The sequence below is a fragment of the Chiroxiphia lanceolata genome, chromosome 5 (genome assembly GCF_009829145.1).
Source record: "Chiroxiphia lanceolata isolate bChiLan1 chromosome 5, bChiLan1.pri, whole genome shotgun sequence".
Lineage (NCBI taxonomy): Eukaryota > Metazoa > Chordata > Aves > Passeriformes > Pipridae > Chiroxiphia > Chiroxiphia lanceolata.
In genome coordinates, this window is record NC_045641.1 from 10,220,927 (window position 1) to 10,242,442 (window position 21,516).

Here is a 21,516-nt window from a genome sequence, read left to right on the forward strand (position 1 = left end):
TAAATTATATGTTTTATAATGAAAGACTGTCAGAGTAGGACTGTTGATGCACTCGTATAGAGACATTTTTAAAGCCTTAGAGAAGTTTCATTAGAACACAAATCTGTAATAAATGTCATATTTTTCAACTACATTTTCATTTTGATTAAAATATTAACCTATATCTTTTATTACTGGAATGTAGTGCTTGGAATTAATAATTAAGTCTATAATAAACCTAAAATTTTATGAAACTAGGAGGGAAAAATTGATAGAATCTCATAGATTCCCTAACTTATTTCCATTTTCAGAAAGAACTTCATAGTAGTTGTACTTTCTGATCCCTGAGAGTATTCCAAGTCTCTGTCCTCTGCTTCTCAAATATTCAACAAGTTCCTAAATGTCTCTCTTTTAAGTTACTATATTCTAGATATCATTGGATATACTTATTTTGATACATATGTTTAAAAATTTCATTTTAATTAATATGTTTGAAAATGAACTGAGATAAAAAGGTAGATCCATACTTTATCTTTTTTTTTAATGTAGCAATTTGGTTATACTTTAAGGAATTGTTTCTCTTGCACTGCAGTGTATAATAAAAATAATTTTATGGCCAAAATATGCACTTCTTGCTATAGTGAAGATTCTGTTCTAGAAGTGAATTTTGTTATAAGATAACAAAAAGCATTTTATTTTTATGTTTTTATCTTTCATCTCATTTTCATCCTTTTTTTTTCCAATACAAGAGGACATATTGTTATTAATTCTAGTAATTTCATGGTACTTTGACTTCCAGATCTTTTAGGAAAATGCATATTCCAGTGTTCTTGCTGTGCACATTTCTTTCTCACATCAGGAATCCTATTTTATCTAAGTGTGATTTGGATGCCATTCTTTGGAAAATAAGCATTGGAACTGATAGTGAGGGCATGATTGACATTGTCTGCTTTAGTACCAAGACTTTTTGCATTGTTTACTGAGGAATGTGTGCCTTTATCAAGTATCACTGGGAAACATGTCAGTTCTTTCCATTTCAAGGCATTATAGGTAAGCTTGAGTCCAGTCCATAGGGCAAAAAGCCATTTCTTTGAGCTTCCTATTGAAATTTATAATGATCTATTACCACAGGGAGCAGGGGTTCTTACTTTTTTCCTTCTTTTTATTTTTTTTTATTTTTTTTTATTTTTTGTATTATGATGGAAAAAATAGGTGTCAGGTTTATATTCCTTTATTCAAATTTGTGCAAGTCTTCCCTTCTCCCAAATGAATATATGTTCAAGCTTGCAATGAAAAATACATGATGATGAAATAAATGACTGCCCCAAAGCTATCTCCTACCTGTGAAACAGAGTTATGAAATAATAATGGCGAGAGTAATAACTGTAGTTGTCAGTGTCCTAAAAAAAGATGAGAATGTTCTTAATGCAGAGAATCCTACCTTGAAGGCACATTTGCATAAAAGAGCAGTGCTTGAAGTCTCCCTGTAGAGGCTAAGTTTGTGCCACATCAAAGATCAAAACTCAGCCCCAAAGCTAGTGATTCATCAGTTTAATGGAAAATCTCTTGCTTCAGGGTATTTCCTACTAATATCAAATTCATGAGTGATAACAGTTGCAGTGAATGCAGTGTAATTGTTTGTTGGTAAATAAAAGCAACACCAAAAGTTGAACCTGTCGTAGGATGTTTATAGCATTCGAAGCAGTGATTTTTAGCAAGCACTTTGTTGCCTGATTACAGATAGAAATGTTGTGTGTGTTCTGACATGTTGTACGAGTGTTCTGACACATCACCTTGAAACGTGTGGGTCACACTGAGATTTTTCAGCGGTACAAAACAAAAGAAATGACTCCATCTGATGTTTTCACATGACTGATCGAAGGTGGAAGTAGGCTTTGAAAATCACAAGTCATCTCAAGAATCCTGGAATGGAGCACTTAAATATTTCAATAAGACTTAATATTTAGACTCAAGATATGTAAGTCACCAAAATCTTCAAGGCATGTTTTCCAGTTCAAGATAAAAAAAAAACTAACAGAGGCAATGTGCTGGTGGGGGTATCCTCTGTGATTCTGTTGATTTGCTGCTTGTGCATATGTTAGATTGAACAAATGAACAAAGAAGGCCTTCCTCATAAGTATGGCTGAAATTAGAGGTAAATATTATAATTACAAAATTTGTTTCAATATTCAATTTGTATATGGAACAAAGGAGACACTCTGGAATCCCCATTCTGGGAAGTGTATACAATTATTATTAGTTGATTGGAGATTAATATATCATTTTGCTTTCCTCAGATGAAATGCTGCTTAACTCAGAAACATAACATCATATTGCCTTTCATGGAGATACCTTCCAAGTGGTTTATGACTCCAGATACATCACCAAACAGGAAATAATCTACACATTACACTATTTTGGAATTTTCAGGGAGTTCCCTGTAGTGTAGGTGATCTGAAATGCAGTTCCTTACCTTTTCTTGCACTGCCCCTGACTGCAAATAAGAGCATTTCTGAACTGACCTATGTAATCTGCAAAGGGACAGATCACTTTCCTTGGCCTTTGTATACCCAATCTATACCCAGTTCTGTACCCATCCACAACATGTTCTGTCCCTGTTGTTTTTTGGAGAACAGATGAAAAAACAGATTGAAGAGGACAGCCATATCTAATATCGTCAACATTTAATTTGTACATGTTTGTAAGTGGATGATTGATCTATTCTGTGAAGTTTAAGGCCTGCTTATTGTATCCAGTGTTACCCTTTCCTGAAATTCTCCTAATTAACATTTCTGGCTTCCAGTACATGCCATAAGTATGGTAAAGCAGCAGAGCTTCAGAATTTAATCCTCTCATTTCATGCAAGGTCATTTACTCTGTAGTTCTGCACCTGAGTCATGCCATGAGTAGGGTTAAGTAGGAAGCGTTTTGGGGTTTAGCTTCACAGGATCACAGAATATTTTGAATTGGAAGAGACCCACAAGGATGATCTAGTCCAACTCTTAAGTGGTCCGTATAGGGATCGAATCTGCAACCTCGGCATTATTACCACGATGCTGTAACCAGTTAAGCTCATCTCAAAAGCATTTCACAGAATCATGAGATTGTTTTGGTTGGAGTGGACCTTAAAGATCATCTTGTTCCAACCCTGCTACCATGGACAGGGACACTTTTCATTAGGCCACTTTGCTCAAAACCCCATTCAACTTGGTCTTGAACACTTCCAAGGATGGGGCATCCATAACTTCTCTGAGTAGCCTGTTTCAGTTTCTTGCCCACATGGCTGTGAAAGGTCATTTGTGCTTCTGCTTCTGTCTAGAGACTTAAAATCTTTCATAGGTTTTAGAGCTGGTATGTGAAAAGGTGTGTTAAAGGTATTCTTACTCCTCTCTTTATGGTGTGTATTGCAAATAAGTTTTAATTCAGTGGGAAATCACATTGTCCAAATCTAAAAACATTTGAACTCAGCTTCAGCTGACCTTTTACCTAAGCATTTTATTTTGCTGACTTTTTAAAAATTCTTTCAAAATCTATAGGTTGACCTGTTTCTTCTCCCTTTTGTTTGTATTTTCTTTTTGTTCGTTTGTGTGTTTCTTTTTCTTCTGATGTGCTTCTTTTCTTCAGCAGAATATCCTTCTAAATTTCCCTTAATCTCTGTGAATGCTATTCTTCTAATTTATTTTGTTTTTAAGATTTCACCACACTAGCATTTTTAAAAAACATATAAATAGTCTTACATAGTGTTACTTAAATTATTATATGGCATTTCGTTTGCAGGGAATTTTGATGGTCAATAGGTCAGTGCACGGTTTAGTGTTACCTACAGCTCTTATTTACCTAGATACAGCTGCCATTTCATTAGTGAAAAGCTGCCCTAAATTTATGTGAGCGTGAATTAGCAAGAGATGTTTATATGGTGCTTTGAGCCCCATTAGTGGGGGAAAAAATGGATTAGGAGGGCTTCTGCAGGTCGTATAGTCCAACCTTCTTAAAGCAGGTCTGTGCTCCTATTAATGTTGTAATTGACACAGAAGATGGTACAAATTAAGAAACAGGAGCAATAACCAATTAGTATGTTGCAGGATGTGCAAAATCTGGACCTAACCAGTGTGACTGAAGATAAGAATACATTGTGAAGCGGGATCAGTTGATGGCTTAGCAAAGCGTGGCAAAGACAACTGCATCAGATGAAAAAATCAAATTAATTAAATGTTCACATTCAGTTGGTATTATAACTAATTCCCAGTGAAGCATTAAGATGATTTAACAGTTCTTGCTCTCCAGGGATATGGTCTTTAATCAGATGTGGGGATGGTAAAAGGTAGACAGGGCAATTTATTCCAATAAGTGTAGAACAGTTCCTAGTTTGAAATTTAATTGGGTGATGTATGAAAAATCTAAATTCTCTAGAGTGCATTTTGGTCTCAAAATTTTAGATGACTAAGAATTCTGTGGAACTTTTGTCAATAATGGATATTTTTATTTTATTTTATTACATATTTGAGTGATGTGAAAGAACAATGAAGGAGGCTATGAATTTTAAAGGATTTTTTTTTTAGTTTAATAATTAAGTGGGCATTTCTGAACTCCTAGTAACACTTCAATCAGTTAAAGATGTGCTTTTCTTCTAATATGGCCCTATATTTCTAGTGTTGATTAATGATATTATCTTATCCAGTCAATATAGTCGATGCTGAAGTAGGCAGTTCTGTGCAACACCTGGTAATTTAAGGGCAGGTAGGAAAATCACTCTTAGTGAATACCTTGTCCTGAAACCCTGATTTATCCCAGAACAGGATGCAAAACCCAGGAGGGCTATGGAGATGTTGCCTGAACCTTCAGGAATGGAAGGGATGGAATTAGGGACCGCTGAGATTAATCAGACATACACACACATGTCCATGGGACCAGCTGAGATGGACTATAGTGATGTCACTATGAGGCAGATCTCAATCATTCTTGAAACACTGTGGGGATTGGAGGTGGGAAAGTGTCACATTTATCTTTAGGAAGATAAATACGTCTTATACTTCTTATGTGCTTAAATATTTAAAATACACATTTCATTTTATCTGACATTGCAGTTCAGCAGAAAATAGGACAGGACAGAAATGAATTTTTGCATAGTGATGTTACTACAGCAGACTTTGTGCAGATTTGCAGTGAAGGTCAGATATAATCTGTAATAATGAGAAAAGAACATAGCTTTTAATTCCTTTGTGATTATTAAATAAGAAATTAAGGTTTGAAGAAATACATATCCTAACTTACTAAAATATCACGTCAGTTTTAGGAAAAACAAGCTGATTGCATAGGTCCCTTTAAGGTAAATTACACCAATTGCTAATATGCTGTGGTGGTTTCAGATTTTCAGCACCTCACCCTGCTGTCTGACCTAACCTCCTGAGCCTTACCTTGTTGGGACACTTACAAAATAAAATCTCTGCCTCTTCAAATCAGAGTAGGTGATCTCCCCGAACTCGCTGGTCATTAGTGGATTAAACAGGCTGGCTCAGGCGATTTAGCATTTTAGTTTTCAATCAGGCATCAAGGAGATGGAGGAATGGTCTTGGCTTGCAAAGTGGAGCAAGTTCCCTTTGGCAGGTCCAGCAGGAATTTGAATAGTTATCTTCAGGTAAAAAGAATAAATCTATATGGGTGTGTAATCCTGCTTCTCTGGGAAAACTGCTAAATAGAGTTGAATTTTTAGTATGATATATTGCCATGTTCTCACCCCTTTGGACCACTAGTCTACCACGGACCTCCTTCTTTAATACTTGTCATGTGCTGCCTACCTTTTCTAGCTGGGTAATTGTTCATCATGTCATTGCAAACAGGCTATCTTTTTCAGTTTCCTACCTGCAAAATTGTATAGAAGTTTTATTTGGTGATTTGCTACCAATAGCTATAAAATGCAAGGATAGGTCATGTGAGTATGATTCAAAACATAAATAGTATCAGTGCTGTCAGCATTTTTTTTTTTCACATCATTGATGATAAAATTCTGGTATAATCATTAGAAATTTGAAAGAATTGCTGTTACAATTTTGCTAATTTCTTTATTACTATCTTTCAATCTTTCAAACAGAAGAGGATTTCCAGGATCTTGTATTTCTGTTTTGAAAATCCCTCCACATGAAGAAATTAGGAAAACCCAATTGTTTTCATCTGTTTCTCTAATATGTAATTCACTGAAACGTTACAAGAAGTTAACTGAAATGCTACAAGGTTGTTATAGGATCATGGAATATTTTGGATTGGAAGGAACCTTAAAGTTCATCCAGTCCAACCCTGTGCAATGAGCAGGGACAGATCGGGTTGCTCAGAGCCCAGACCAACCCAACCCTGAATGTTTGCAGGGATGGGGTGTCTACCTTTTCTCTGAGCAACTTGTTCCAGTGTTTCACCACCCTCATAGCTAAATACTTCTTCCTTATATCTAGGCTGAATCTACCCTCTTTTAGTTTTAAACCATTTCCCCTTGTCTTATTTCAAGAGTCCCTGCTAGAAAGCCTGTCCCCAGATTTCCAGGTCCTTACATTTGATAAATTAATTACATCAAGGATTCATTTATTCATGAAACCAAAGTCATGATGCAATGAATTTTGTGAATAGGTTGGGATACAAATAAAAGCAAAACATTATTATGTTCGAGATTTATAATAATTTTATGTGTTTCTAAAAGTTCTGATCAGAAGGTGTGAACCATAAAGTCATATAAATGAATGCATAACCTCCCCAAATGGTTTTGAACTATCCATAAAATATCATATAGTTTTGTATATAGTAGATAAGCCTGTAAGTAGCTGTATAGAAATTACTACCCAAAGATTGTTGCACTCAGAGAAATAGCTTAAGAAGCAAAGAAATACTTTTAAATTATTTTGTCTCTCTACTTGATACATACTGAAATTACTCAGTTGGCAGAACACTGAAAATAAAATGACTACTGTAAAAGTTTTTTTTAATTTTTAAAATATAACTATTCAATCAAGAGTTCCATTCATTTTCTTACTGACATACATTAACCAATTGATGCATTAGAAGCATATGGAAACATTTAAAGCACTGAAAACATCTTGCATCTACATTAAATATAATGGCCCTTGAGCATAACATACTGATAGATGCAAATATAAAACTATTTCCCTATTAAATTCCCTTCTACTTTCCTTTCTGAATCTAACCAGACCCTACATATATTCATATATATATTGTTATGTTCATGCTGTTTATTCTTATGCATGTGAACATACATGTGTTCATATTCTTATGTTTAACACCTCCCTGTTGTATAAAGTATGAATATTTCAGTTCTGAGCCAACTGTTTTCTTATTTTATTTGTAACTCTTTTACTTGAGTTTTGTCCCTAAGAGTAAACAGAAGGATGCCACTTTCACTTAAAATCTTCAAGTAGCTGAGTGGAGACCGCAGCCCCCCACTGACACACCAATGAAAATGAAATAAACTGTTTGCAGCTCTGTCACAACCACGGAAACACACTCAGCAGTTTTCCCACAGCTGGAAAGTCACAGCTATTGAAAAGGAAATAAAAAAATGTTATCAGAAGGCAATGCACTCATTGCATTACCTAAAATGATGTGAAAGTGCTGTGGTTATTAGAAATGTGTTCTAGCTGCCCCTTCAAAATTAACTCCCCTCTATCTCATCCGTAGAAGAAGTGTCCCCATCCTTTGCTTGCTGCAGGCATGTTGCTGAGCTGTGTGCTTCAAGCAACATCTCATTTTACTCTCTCTGTTAGGCCCAGTGTAACATTTTAATCAAACCACAAGCAGTGTTGGAGGTGGTGGGTGTGTAGTTCTACAGCATTACTTTCCTCAGGGAGGAAAAAAACCCCGAACAAAACAGCAAAATTGAGTAAAACAGAAAAAAGAAAAAAAGAGGAAGGTGAAATCCTATGATATTAGGAAATAAAAACCAGGCAGAAACCTAAAGATGAAAAATAGGTTGGGGTTTTTTTTTTATTCATTTTAAGGTAAGACAGAAAGGAATCACAAAGCAAGAATTTTGATGTCTATAAAACCACAACAATTATAATTTCATCTCCACATTTGTTCTCTAAAATGGCAATGGTAGGGACAGACCCTGGATACTAAGGCAATGGAAAATACTACCAACCAATTCGTTCCTATTTTACATAATTATGAAAACAGGCAGGTATCATTGTTTCTGGATGGATTTCTATTCAGGAGTTGAAAGATTATTCTTTTGTCATGATGCTAAATCTGTTCTGATGCTTTGATCAACTTCTACACTGTACCTGAAAAGAGTCTGTCTTCAGAAAACAACTGAAGGTTGCTTCAGTTTGCTTGTGGGTTTTTTCCGTGTTTCACTCATAATTTTTTTTAAATTAGCATCAGCTTTCTGATCTTCAGTTTTCAACAGCTGCAAGAAGAAAAAAATAAGTTTTATATTTGCAAACAAACCTTCTGATTTCCACAGTAACCAGTGTATTTCAACTAAATGAAAATTTACAAGTAGAGATACAAAATCTGCTCATTTTCTCATAGCTGTGATGATGGAAAGTAGCTGAGGGCTGTAAAAAGGTATCAGGATATGTCCTGCTGCAATGAAATGGGCAGCTAAACTATGTCATAGTTTCTTGAAATGACCTGGTTTGATTTTGTTTTAGTGGATATTTACTCCTCTAGACACATCTTTCAGTGATACTTCTTGGTATAAAGCTCCCAGTTATCTCAAGTGTATACATTAATTTATGTTCACAAAGCCCTTGAGAAAGAAGTTGCATTATTTCTGTTATGTATTTGGCTTATAAAAAAACCACAGTTTATTGCCGATCATGCCAAAAGTGATTTAGAAAAGATCACAAAGAATGGCTACAGAAATACTCACTTTATCCAAATTTTAGCTGCTATATCAATTTCCTTTTATTTTGATGATGAATGGTAGACATATGAAAAAAGTACTTTATTTGTTAAAAAAAAAAGTCTTGAAATGGCACGTGAACTGAAAAGAGAAATGGATTTTATCTGTCTCTCAAGGGAGAGAGAAATCGGTCTGGAAATTCATTGCAGAGAAATGAGTGAGTTATTTTGCTGACTGTCAGTGGTAGGTAACAATGTAATGCAATAAGGGAAGGCCAGGTTTGAATAGATAGAAAATTAATCTTCAGCCACTATCTCCCATGGGATTTTCCTGTGCCAGTATTGATTGCATTTCAGCTCCTGACTTGGGAGAGAAATTGGTTGGAGTTGGATTTTAATTGTATTCACATGCTGGATCACTTTCCTTCAAAATATTTATTTTGCTACTTTCCTGAAAACAAAGTTTAACTTGGTATTTAAACTGTACCAACTGACGCCACAATCTGTCAGGCTTTTAATAAAAATGCCAGACCAAAATAATTAATAATATTGAGGGTTTTCTTTTTAACTATTCCTTATTTTTTTTCCTAATTTAAATGTAAGCTACTTGAAATTCGTAAGTTTGACAAATGAAAACTATATAGATTGACTTTCTATAGAAAGATGCACTATAAATTTGATGTGTAAGGCCTGGCACATCATTGGTCGTGCTGGTCAGGAGGTACTGGCCCAAGTGAGTTCAACAATAATTTACATAAAATACTTCTGATACTTACCTGTTGTGTGCAGAACTAGTCAAGAGCTTTCGATTTAATAGAACAAAATGTTCCTGTGTAAGGGAAACTATGTAATTTTAAAAGAATTTTGTCATTTGATGTCTTTGGGTTTTGGGACAGATTGATGCCTTGTTTTGATATGAGAGCTGTACATCACAAAATACTCCCAGGAAAAGTCAACAAGAAGACTATGAAAGCTTCTACATTAGTTTATGTAAATATAGATCCACTGCCCTGCATTAATAAGTTGAGAATATTTTTTAGATTAATGAGTTTTTTTGGTATCATGGAACATTGGTATGAAGAATAACAGACCGGGTCTATTTCACAGTCTTTTTTAGGGGCACCTGGCCATGTGTTCTGTTAGAGATATGAGAAGTAGATTTTATGTTTGAAAGTTTAAGGCATTCAAGTCTATTAACTAAACCCTTTAATTTTCAGCAAAGTTTAATCAAATTTTGGCAGGAGACTTGAATCTTCCTTTATAGCATATGAGTGGAGAGACTGAAAGGTTGTATTTCTTAATTAGAATGAAATTGAAATATCAAAAAGAAGAAACATGATCCTTTTATGTTCAGATGCTTCAGGAATTTCAAGCAAAAATCTAAATGTATTGTAATATGAAAACTTCTGTGCAAGACCTGCTAGGATGGACCATATGACACATGGTGTGATTCTTGGGACTGTCTTGTACAGGACCAAGAGTTGAGCTCTGATGATCCTATCTAGTCCCTTCCAACTCAGGATATTCTATAATTATGTTTACCCCCTTTCTCTTTGCCATACCCCTTCCCTCTCAAATATGTCTTGTGGAAAATTAGTTGAAAGAAATCTTTTGACATTCACTCATTCTGGTGTTTTATTGTAATAATGTGCCCTGATGATTCTCAATTATTTTCTGAATTTATCTGTGAAAGCACAGAGTTTGTAGCTGTGTAATTTCAGAAATAATAGTTAGGATTTTTTTTTTTTTTAAATCAAGTTACTCTCAGGCAGGAGGGAAATTTTGTTACGTGAGTGATTGATTGTTGAGATAGCATTTGTAGAATTAGACAAACTCATTACTTTGAGCAGCATGAAGCTGAAAGATGATTTGTGAAGAAGACTCCAGAATTTGCTTAATGTTTAGCATTCCAGCTCTGAGGGAAGAAAAAGTCCTGTGTGATAATATAGAAGAAAACAACAACAGCAACAACAAAAGCCAAACCGAACCAACTCTCTTCCCACAAAAAACCCCCAGAAACCAAAAAAAAAACCTGCCACCATTACCCCAAACAAACCCCTGCCCCCCAAAAAACCCTAAACAAATGAGCAACAACTACAACAACAAACTGTAAAAATTGAGCCAAATTACATTGTCTGAAGCCATCATAATGCATATATTTCAAATCATATAATGCATAAATTGTACCAATCCTTGCTCCAGTTTGCACAGTTCAGAGTGAGGTGTAATGGTTGTGGGGGATTGACCTGGACAGACTGCCAGTTGCCCACCAAGTCCTCTACCACATTTTTCTCTATCACACTCCCACCTCAACAGCACAAAGAGGAGAAAATAAGACCCCTAAAGGCTCGTGGATCAAGATAAAGACAGTTTAACAAAGGAAAGCAAAGGCCACACACTGAAGCAACAGAAAACAAAAAGATCTATTCCTTACTTCCCATCAGCATGTGGTGTCCAGACACATCCTGGGAAGTAGAACCTTGATGAATGCCTACCTTCCCTCCTCCTTTCTCTTAGCTTATATTGCTGAGCACAACATCCTTAGCTGTGGAATATCATTTTAGTTGACTTGGGTCAGCTGTCCTGGCTATGACCCCTCCCAGTCTCTTGCCCACCCCCAGAGTGGGGTTAGGTACTAAGTAACAAGGTGAACTTAGTGTAAAATATAGCAGCTGTGCTGCATAAAAGTAGTCAGAATTAGTACCCACCTTCTTTTCTACCAAAACTTTAATAAACTTGTGTTATGAGATCCATCTCACCTAATTCTAGACAGCTGTATTGCAGACTTCTGCATCTGGGTGATTTGCCCTATGGCTACATTTACAATCAGTCAAAAGTAGGAGACACTTCTAAAGCATGATTTATGTCATGGGAAAATGGGCATCTAATTAAGATGAGATGAATTGTACTCTAAACATGACCGTTTCTCTTCCTTGCCTAAGAAGGCAGCCTGGGATGATGAGCACAACACTGCTGTGTTGTTGAACACAGTGGATGTCTCTGGTTAGATGAGTTCTGCCCTTTGGTTTCAAGGAAGTGGTTTCCTTTGGAAACACAATCTGAGACTGCTGCTTACTTTAGGCAACATATGAATCTATATTTAGTATACCATTTGTCTGTAACCCTGTGATGAAGCAGATGAGAAAACATAGGCAGTTCATTAGATGACTTTGCGGGTAAGTTAAAATTTCACTGCCTATACTTTGATAGGGGATAATAATAAGCAGAATAGCTTCAACACACACATACCTGACTGACCAGGAGGTGCTTCATTGTCAGCACTATTTATCAAGCGTAACACATTTTCAGAAACTGATGACTCTACAGTATTAAAAATATCCTTATAATTACCTACAATTGCTGGCCTGAGTAACCATTCAGTATCACAGTTGATTTGTTATTGCTTTAAGTGGCAGTCGACTCATGTCGTGTGGCCTCCTGTTCCAGCTGCAGCTGAGACAGGTGAAGATATTGCCACCTCCTCCTGGGCCTTCTCTACCTCCTTGGTTCTACATTCCACATAATTTTTCTAAATGAGGTAGAAAAATCTCTGCTTTTCAAAATTTTTAAGAACTAGTCCACATTGACTGAATCAATTGGAAGGAATCAAGAAATGTGTATCAGGGTACAGACAGGTAAGAGAGGATGGGAACCTAAGACAGAGAGGTGATGGTGAGCACCTGATCATTTGGGGACATTTCCACCCAGTCAGATACAGCCAGTACATGAGATTTCATTGTTAAAATAGACCAGTGAACAAATCCTGATTCAGTCACAAGTTCTAAGAAGGCTTAATTTCCTTTCTTTGTCTGAATTTACACCACAGTTTCTCAAAAATCCATTTATGAAACGTATATGAGTGGTATCATTTTTAGGTTTGTGATTTACTGTATAATCTGCAGAAGGAAAATATTAAGATACAGTGTTTATATTTAAGATTCAGTATAAATTATTAAACATAATAAAAGGTAATGTACTTGCCTTGCATTATAGTTGTAAAAATTACATGTGCTTATGAAAAAATTAGACATGTAAGTTGTTAGGCTCTTACTTTTCTCTTGCAGGTCTTCATTTCACTGACTTTCATTGCATAAGTCAAAAAAGAAAACTATACAAAAGTATTCCTGGACCTGGAGCAACTGATTGTGTTTATACACAAATACAAAATTTTAGCAATGAAAGAAAGGCTATGAATCATTTAGGTAAAAAGAGGCAAATGTGAGTGGACTTGTTTTTAGCATACTTGTAATATTTTGCCCTTTACATGTCTTTCTTTAAAAAGCCTGAAAAGAATGACACTGAATCTGGCAGCCAGAGAATCAGACCGGTATTTGAAGATGATCCTGTTTTCCGACGGCAAACGTCTTACCAACATGCAGCAGTCCACATACCAACAGATATTTATGAAGGCTGTAAGTAGCATGTGAACAAAGTGATCTTATGTTTTAATACTAAGCTCATTAGTTGGGTCCCATTCTTAAAACAAATAACTTCCAAACTAAGTTTTTGCAGCCATTTTTAGTGCAGGATTTTGGTTACTGTCACTTTTACTTCTTTCACTAATACTTCAGAGACGTGCTCTATTAGACATACAATTCATTTTATGAATTAGTAGGAGCCACAGTTAAAGAGATCCGTTGGGATTGGATCTGAGTTTCACAAATGGAACTGGAGATGAGATGAAATGAAACTCTTAAATATTCTAACTTTCTGATCCATTCTTTCTCTATACTGTTCTCATCTAAAATAAACAATTCTTGACAGCTCTTATTTACATGCTGTTTGGCCTCAGGCAGAGGTGAGTTCTGAAGATATTTTTGAGTATCCCAAAAATCAGATGCCATTCAGGTAAATAACATACTGTGTGAGATAGTATTACCAATACTGCATGAAGTGCATTTCTAGAATTGCAGTAACAGACTTTAGCAGAGAATTTGCATAAAATCTTTCTAAACTATGCAAAAAAATGCATATTCTGCTGAGGATTCATTAGTTGTATTTCAAAATTAAGTATTTATCTTTCAAGATGTAAATAAGTTCCTTTTCCTGTGTTCATCACCAAGCAAAAATCTTCATATAATAAGAAGACATTTCAGCATTCAAAGTGGCTGCATGTTTTTAAAAAAGAGGAAGGAAAATTAAATAGGATCCATACATTTTTAAGTTTTGATTTTTTTTTTCAATTTAGGGTCCTAATTTCTAGTATGCGATCTTTTTCCTCTTTCAAAGTCTCATCAAGAGGAAAGAGACCCTAGTGTGACCCTGAGCTTTTTAAAATTCATGGCCACAGTTGCGTGCAGCTTCCATAAATGACACAGGGATGAAAATGGAAATGTCAGTATGATGGGGGAAAGAATCATCGTAACTCGTATTCTTACATGGTGTGCTTGACTGACAGACCTAGAGGATTATTCTGGGATTCTGGCTGTAATAAGTGCTAAAGTGCATCTAAAATGCAGGATTACAGAGAACTGACAGGACATTTCCTTTGCTTTTGTTTGAAGAGAATTGATACTTCACTGTTATGAGATGTTATAAACCCTTGTCTTGCATTATTAGGATATCTATAAACACCATGTGAACTTTGATATGAGATTGTCATCATAACAGAATGTAAAATGTTTTGTTGTTACGTTGAATTTAAGATTTTAGGTGGTACTGCTAAAGACACTTCTATCCCTTAAAAATGCATGTTAGGTAATGTTACTGTACATCCCATCGACCTAAAAATGAAGACAGATTATGACTTCCATAGGAAAGGTACAACTTTAGTATCTAATAAAATGAAAATAACAAACAGAAATGTACATTTCTGGAGAGAGGCAACTGCATGTGCAACATATATGGTTCATGATTCTTTGGATCTGGCTTTTATATTTATTATCAGAAATGTGAAAGCCTAGAAAATTACCAGGAGGACTGTAATTCTATGTCAGAAAAATCAGCTTCTTGTGTGGCTTGGTAACCTTCAGTTACAGATGGAATTTTCATGAGATAACAGCATGAGAATACCTCAAAATCACAGATTTCCTCTCAACAAACACAAAATGATCACCAGGTTTTATTTCATAGTTGCAAAGTCCATGTGTCATAAGAACACAGTGAGCAGTTGGAATGTAGTCATTCAGCAATGTAGAATTATGTTTTTATCTTTTTACAATATAATCTACAAGCAATTTTTATAACCCTGGAAAGACTGATAACATATCTAGAACACTGTTTTCATTTTTCTTCCTGTTCACAGGAGCTAACCTGTCATTTCCTGATAGAGGTTTCAGTGTCCACTATACTAGGGAACAATTGTACACTTTGAAAATAGTATCTGCAATTCCTTGTCTATATCACAGTGTGCTAGGGAGCATTTACAACACAGGCATGACAACAAATCCTTCTTAGAAACAGTGGATGAGACACAGTTTACAACTTTTATTGCTTGGAAGCCAATTTTTTTTTTTACTGAATTACACCTTGGGAAGCAGATTTCATTTTTTTGTCCTTTATTATGTATGTTTTGTAGGATACCAAGAGAAACAAAGAATTGCTCTTTGAATCTCACAGAATAGTTTTCAATGACTGAATATTTGACTTGCTTATTCTTCCTTGAGATTGGTTTTCCCTTTCCCTGCCTCTTACAGCAGCAGGTTGTTGCCTCTAAGGCAGAGGGACAATTATTGTTAGAGCCACATGCAGTCTGAATTTTCATTTGGACCTGTCAATCACACTTTGTTACGTTAATTAATTTTTTTCTGTATGAAGCTGGGAATTTGAGATTCACTGACTCTTTAATTATAGAATCATAGAATTACTAAGGTTGGAAAAGACCTATAAGATCATCAATATGTTATCTATTAAATCTTTCTTTCTTATTTAAGTTTCATTTTTCTTGCAGTTATTATTTATTATTATGTATGATTTTTTAAAATACGAATAAGAAATTCCCGTCCACTTAGATTTTTGAAAATGGGAAAACGGTTTGGCTAGTAATTCTGTAATGGTGCACCACCCATTTAAACTTGAAAACTAATATGTGCTATAGAATAATATTCTTTGGCTTCCTACATGTATAATAATTTGCTTATTTTGAAATACAGTGATGAGCTTCTTGTGAAGTAGTACCTTTCATTTCACCATAAAAATATATGATATATCATTACAAAATATCCATTTGCTGCGTCCCAGTTATTACTTTGTGGCTTATTTGATTGCAGAAAGAAATATTATGAAAGTTGGTGGTTTGGTTTTTTTTCCTTCCCTGGGTCTGGTACCAAAACCTAAGCAGAGACAGGGGAAAGTCTAGAGAGTTAATTTATTTGCCTGTTTCTGAGGATTGCAGTCTCACCACAGGGGAGGTCAATCCGAATAAAATAGACCCAAATCAGGCTTTTAATTCAGGATTTTTCAAGAGTTCCATTTAGGAACAGAACAGACCCTCAGGTCGTCTTTCTACCACATGCACTGGGAATTAGTCATGCATCTCCTATTAGCAATAGCAGAAGTCTTATTTCTAAATCCTCATTAAAACTGTACTATGCTTATCCCTAGGCAGAATATAGGAACTTCAGGCCAGGAGTAAGAGGAAATCCCTGGCACAAGGCAAGTGAGGTTAATCTTCCCAGTTGATACCACCACGTACTCTTGCTGTCTGAAATTCATAATGCTCCATTTTGCTCTAGTTGTATGTCTGTACTGGTGTAGATTTTAGGGAAGGTGTTAGGCAGAGCACACAAACAAGTTTTGCTTTTTTCTGTGTAGTTATTCCTGCTTTAGTTCCTTAAAATCAGAAATATGGCTTCCATATATCACTACTTGATTAGCATTCAAGAGTTGATTAAAGTATCAGGTTAAAAGTAACGTGTTGTGAACATGACAACATTACTTTGAATATGTTTGGACAGCTACCAGCAAGAAAAAAAGGACTTTTCCTGCTCAGAACACATTAAACCAGTCATAAATAAAGTTACAATTAATTGATGGTTCATATACCTTAATAATCATCAAATATACATGCTGGTTTTTTAATACTCTCATGGCAGTCAAAATTTTTCTACTGCTTAAAATTTTGTGTTTATTATATAATATTTGATAGTAAGTTTGACAGTGAACATAAATTTTGCATCACATATATATAAATCGGTTATTGATAAAGTATTTTGATATAGTAGTACTTAGCACTGGCAGGCAATCAAAACTTTTAGGAAAGACTTGAAAAATTCAGGTTTGATGTTATAGTGATTTTTATCTTGACTGGAGTAATATCTCTTTGACTGGGATTTTTAAAATTTTGGGCAGTATTTTCTTGTCTTGGGTATCTCAGGCTATTAGCCTGAGAATAGTGGTCTTGTGAAAGGTGATCCTGCCCATGGCAGGGGTGATTGGAACTAGATGATCTTTAAGGTCCCTTCCAACCCAGGCCATCCTATGGTTCTATGGTTCTGTGAAAAAAAAGCCCTTAGAAATGCTGGGAAATGAAACCATGAGAGTGAGAATATTCCTCCTCAAAAAAAAACCCAATTCGAATAAACTAGGAAAAAGTGCATTATCATTTACTCATGGAAGGTCTTATGTGTGATAATAAATAAGATTTATTCAAGAATCAAGATATTGATAAAGTGCTGTGTATATATTTTGGTGTGCTACCTCAGCATTCCTTAAATTACTAAAGAAGCAATAAAACTTCTGTGGGTTTTTTTGTTGTTTTATTTTGTTTTGTTTTTGTTTTTTAGTTTAAATAACAGTTACAGACAGGCAAGACACTTTTATTACTTAAATTATTTGACTCAACGTATTTTAAGATGAAAGATATTTTTTGTTATAGCTGAGAAACTGAAGCTATTCAAAACTATTTTTCTCCTGGTTTCTTAAATGGCATAAATGAATAGCTCAAGTGTAATACAGCTGAGATTGAAAAATGATTGTTTCAAATCTCTGATATTGTGTTCACACCTTTAAATTTGGAAATAGCATTATTTATATCTCATGCAGATGGCACGTGAGATTACTTTCTTTTAATTTTTTTTTGTGTTCTCCATCATTTTAATCAGTGAGTTATTTGTAAAAACATGAAGTGAGTGAAGTGAACCTTTAAATGAATTTTCAGTGTCAACCTCTTTTAAATACCAAATGCTATGGCTTGGGGTAACTATAAAGCAAATGTTAGTTGAAGCTAAGTCCCTAAGTACTGCCTGGTTGGTTCAATATTTAACCTGGAAGCAAAATACTGATGCAGAAACTTAAATAAAGAACTCTAGGGTCAGTATTGCTTTTTATGTTCTGACAATTATAGTGTTTGGGTTTTTAGTAGCTTGCTAAAGCTTCCCGAACTAAATTCTTATTTAAATAAGCAGAAAGAAGAAATAGCTTTTCTAAATTGATGAACAAGTTTGTTTTCTTTGTCCAGAAGACCAAACAACTTGAATAGTATCCTTCATCATAAGGAGGTACTTATATTTTGGTACTCAGATTACATCAGTTTAATTGGATGGATGGTTTAGCATAGTCATCTGACGTCAGGCTGACCATGACTTCTGTTTAAAGTTATCAAAATTTAGATAATAAGGTAGGATAAGAAAAGACTGCTCAGTAGACAAGGTTAATTTTTTCCTCCTTAAAAGACTAAATTGATTAGGTACAGGCTATGTTGAAGAATTATTTTTGAAGGAATTATCAATGTAGATTTAAAGCAATCTGCCTAATAATGATGCATCACAAAAGTGGTAAAATAAAATATTCTCAAGCTGAGTATTTGAGAATACATTTTGGCCTGAGAAGTTTATCCAAGACTAACTGACTGTTAAATGTGACATAACGTTCTTAATGAGAAAAGAAATAGTGGCAAAACTGAAATAAAACATACTTCTGTTATAATTCCAGGTACTCTTCCAGACTTGCATTGTCTTGCCTTAAAATGTTTGAATAGAATTTTCAAATGTTTCTGCAAAATAAAAAAGGAGAATTTTTATTTTCAGAACTAAATTTAGAACCTAAATGCCATAGCTTTTCATAGAGATACAGTTGTCTAAACACACATTTCTACTGGCAGTGGGTCTTTTAAAATATTGTGCTTCTGAACTGAAAGATGTTTATTTGAAATTAATCAAGGGTTAGTTATTTAAAATCAATATGACTTTTTATTTGTTATTTGGTATGTATTAGTGTGGGAGCTGACTGAAAGACAGCTTTATGAGATTCTTGACACCTAACACTCAACATGTTTCCTGGAATATTAATTAATTTTTTTAACCTTTTTGAAAGCTAAGTTCTTATTTAGAAACTAGGGGAAAGTTATATAACATAATTTATTCCTAAAATATTTGGGCTAATTTCTGAGTTTTACTAAGCTTTGTTACTTGCCTCAAATTGAAAGCAAGAGATATTAATTTTTACACTTCTATCTGTTATTTTGTGTTAAAAAGTTTTCTCTAAGCTAACAGTTAAAGTACTTCTGCAGCTTAAATCTGTAAAATATTTTAAATATTTAAATATTTTACATCTATTCTGATCATTTAATCTGGGGAAATTAAATACTAAATTCAAGCTGAGTGAACAGTCTTAATTCACTAATAGTCTATGACGGGAATCTTTTCTTTATCTTGGTGGTTCCTTTTATCCCATAGAGCCATTTGTTACTAGGATGACAAGAAATTACAGAGTTTACTTTATGGTTCGTTGTAAAGAAGTTTTCTTCATATCTTCTGTTCCCAGTTGTTATTTTTACTTGCAAAATGTTTTATTTTACAATAGATCTAATTTTGGCAGAAAAAAAATATTTTCATTTCCATTGCCAACTTTCTTTTATGGTGTAAGCATATTAACACAGCATGTCTGTGCCCATGCAGAGACATCCTACTTTTCTCTGATTCAGTTTTAATCACTCCGAAAGAGAATCCCAAACTTCACAATTACCATCTAAATTTCACTAAAGAAATGCACTGAATAGTTCTATCTCCTGCAGAAATTTATCTTCTAATTGATATCTTTACAATCTTCTTTGTACCCTGCTTTGCCTTTATTAAATAAATATTTAAATATATATTTAATGACAAAAACCCCATATATTGCTAAAATATAACTACAGTCGGGATGCTGTACTGACACAGAATTCCCCCTGAAAACCACAAAACTAAGTAATATTATTATGTTAACACATTTCTTTTAAAATGCAGTAAAATATATCAAGAATTATTTTTTCTGTTTCATTAAGTCTAGGAAATGTTTAATTTATTTCCTTTTGTGGTTGTTCTTGTGCATGCTCTTTTTAAAAAAGAAGCAAACCTAAAAAATATTGAGCTTGGGTTTTCAATAAAACACCAGGAGCCTTAGGCATGGCCCTAATCAAAGCTTGTGGGCTTTTTTCACAGTGACCCCCTTGTGGACCATCAACTACCAAACTTTCTATATTATGTCATTCCTCTGCTTGTAACCAGAAGTTCATCTATGTGGATCTCTGATGTTATACAGTCTTCTTAAATACTCAAAGGGTGCTATCTCCTACTCGTTTAATATTTTTAATATCATGGTGAGTTGTGAAAAGCCATACCAGAAGGCAAACTTGTCATACCTGGTTAAATTGCTCATTGTGGCGTGACTTCAACAAAACAGAATACCATACAATGAAGAGACTTTCAGTCTCTTTGATTTTCAAAACTCTGGGGTTTAGACAGAAAGATACCAAAAATGCATTTGTGATCCTATTTATTTTATTTTCCCAAACTGTATAACATTAATTTGTATAGTTTGTAAAAAAAAAAAAAAAAAAAGTGTGAAAATACTTTTCTGGTAAATTGAATGCTGATTGTCATTATCATTCAGCCTCTCACTACAGATTTCTTGACCATCAATCATCTTGACCATTCTGCTGTGCCTCCAGAATTGTCTTGGACTCTATAGCAGGTCCTGGAATTCCAATGTCTGTGAGGTTGCTTGACTGAGTAATAAATGTTTAAGCTGTGCATACTGCCAAAATCTGTCTTGGAGACCAGATGTTTGCTGCTGCTCCTCAGATCCCTTTCCATTCCTTTTGCAGTATTTTCTCTCTTATGCACAGCTTGGAATAGCAATTAGTACTGAATCCTCTCGTAACAAGAGGGAAAAGTTGGCTCTGCAATAAGATTGGCAATGTTCTTATGGTTAAAAATAGCTGATGGTGGCCTTTGTATTTTTGCAATACAGACTGCTAAGCAATCTGAATATCTGAATATCAGTAGATCTTTATTATTTGACATATTAAAATGTAAGGCAATTTTAATGACCGTCTTGAGGGAGTGATTGATTCTGGTGTGCGCAATTCTCCCTATGTGGAAACTGCTGCAAGGAGATTCTTTATGTCATAAACCTGGGTTAGCTTTGCAAAATAGGTTGATGCAGGGTGCATACATTGTCCAAACTTTCTATTGGTCCTCAAGGAAGGGGAAATGTCGCCTCAATCCTTTAATCAGCTGCATCCCCTAAAAGCCTCTGCTGATATGAGTGTTTGCTGTTGTGTTCTCAAACCTACTCTACAGAAAGGAAGGATGATAAGGAAGCTACTCAGACATTCTGCAAGTGTAATTCCACAACACATAAAAGTCTTTCATTCAGGATTCACAGGAATTTTTCTATAATTACTCCTTCAAAACTCTTTCCCAATATCTGTAAGGGAGTGTAGGAAGAAATAGTTGTTATACTTGAAAGCTCAGAATGAAAATAAATGTT

The 21,516-nt window shown here is 34.7% G+C and overlaps 1 protein-coding gene across 1 annotated transcript in view; it reads left to right on the forward strand.

The window, feature by feature from the left end:
• CACNA2D1 (calcium voltage-gated channel auxiliary subunit alpha2delta 1) overlaps positions 1 to 21,516 on the forward strand; it is a 378,154-nt gene that overhangs the window by 203,040 nt on the left and 153,598 nt on the right. Inside the window, 1 exon segment of the mRNA XM_032687395.1 lies at positions 13,109 to 13,238. Coding sequence (XP_032543286.1) covers positions 13,109 to 13,238 — 130 coding nt within the window.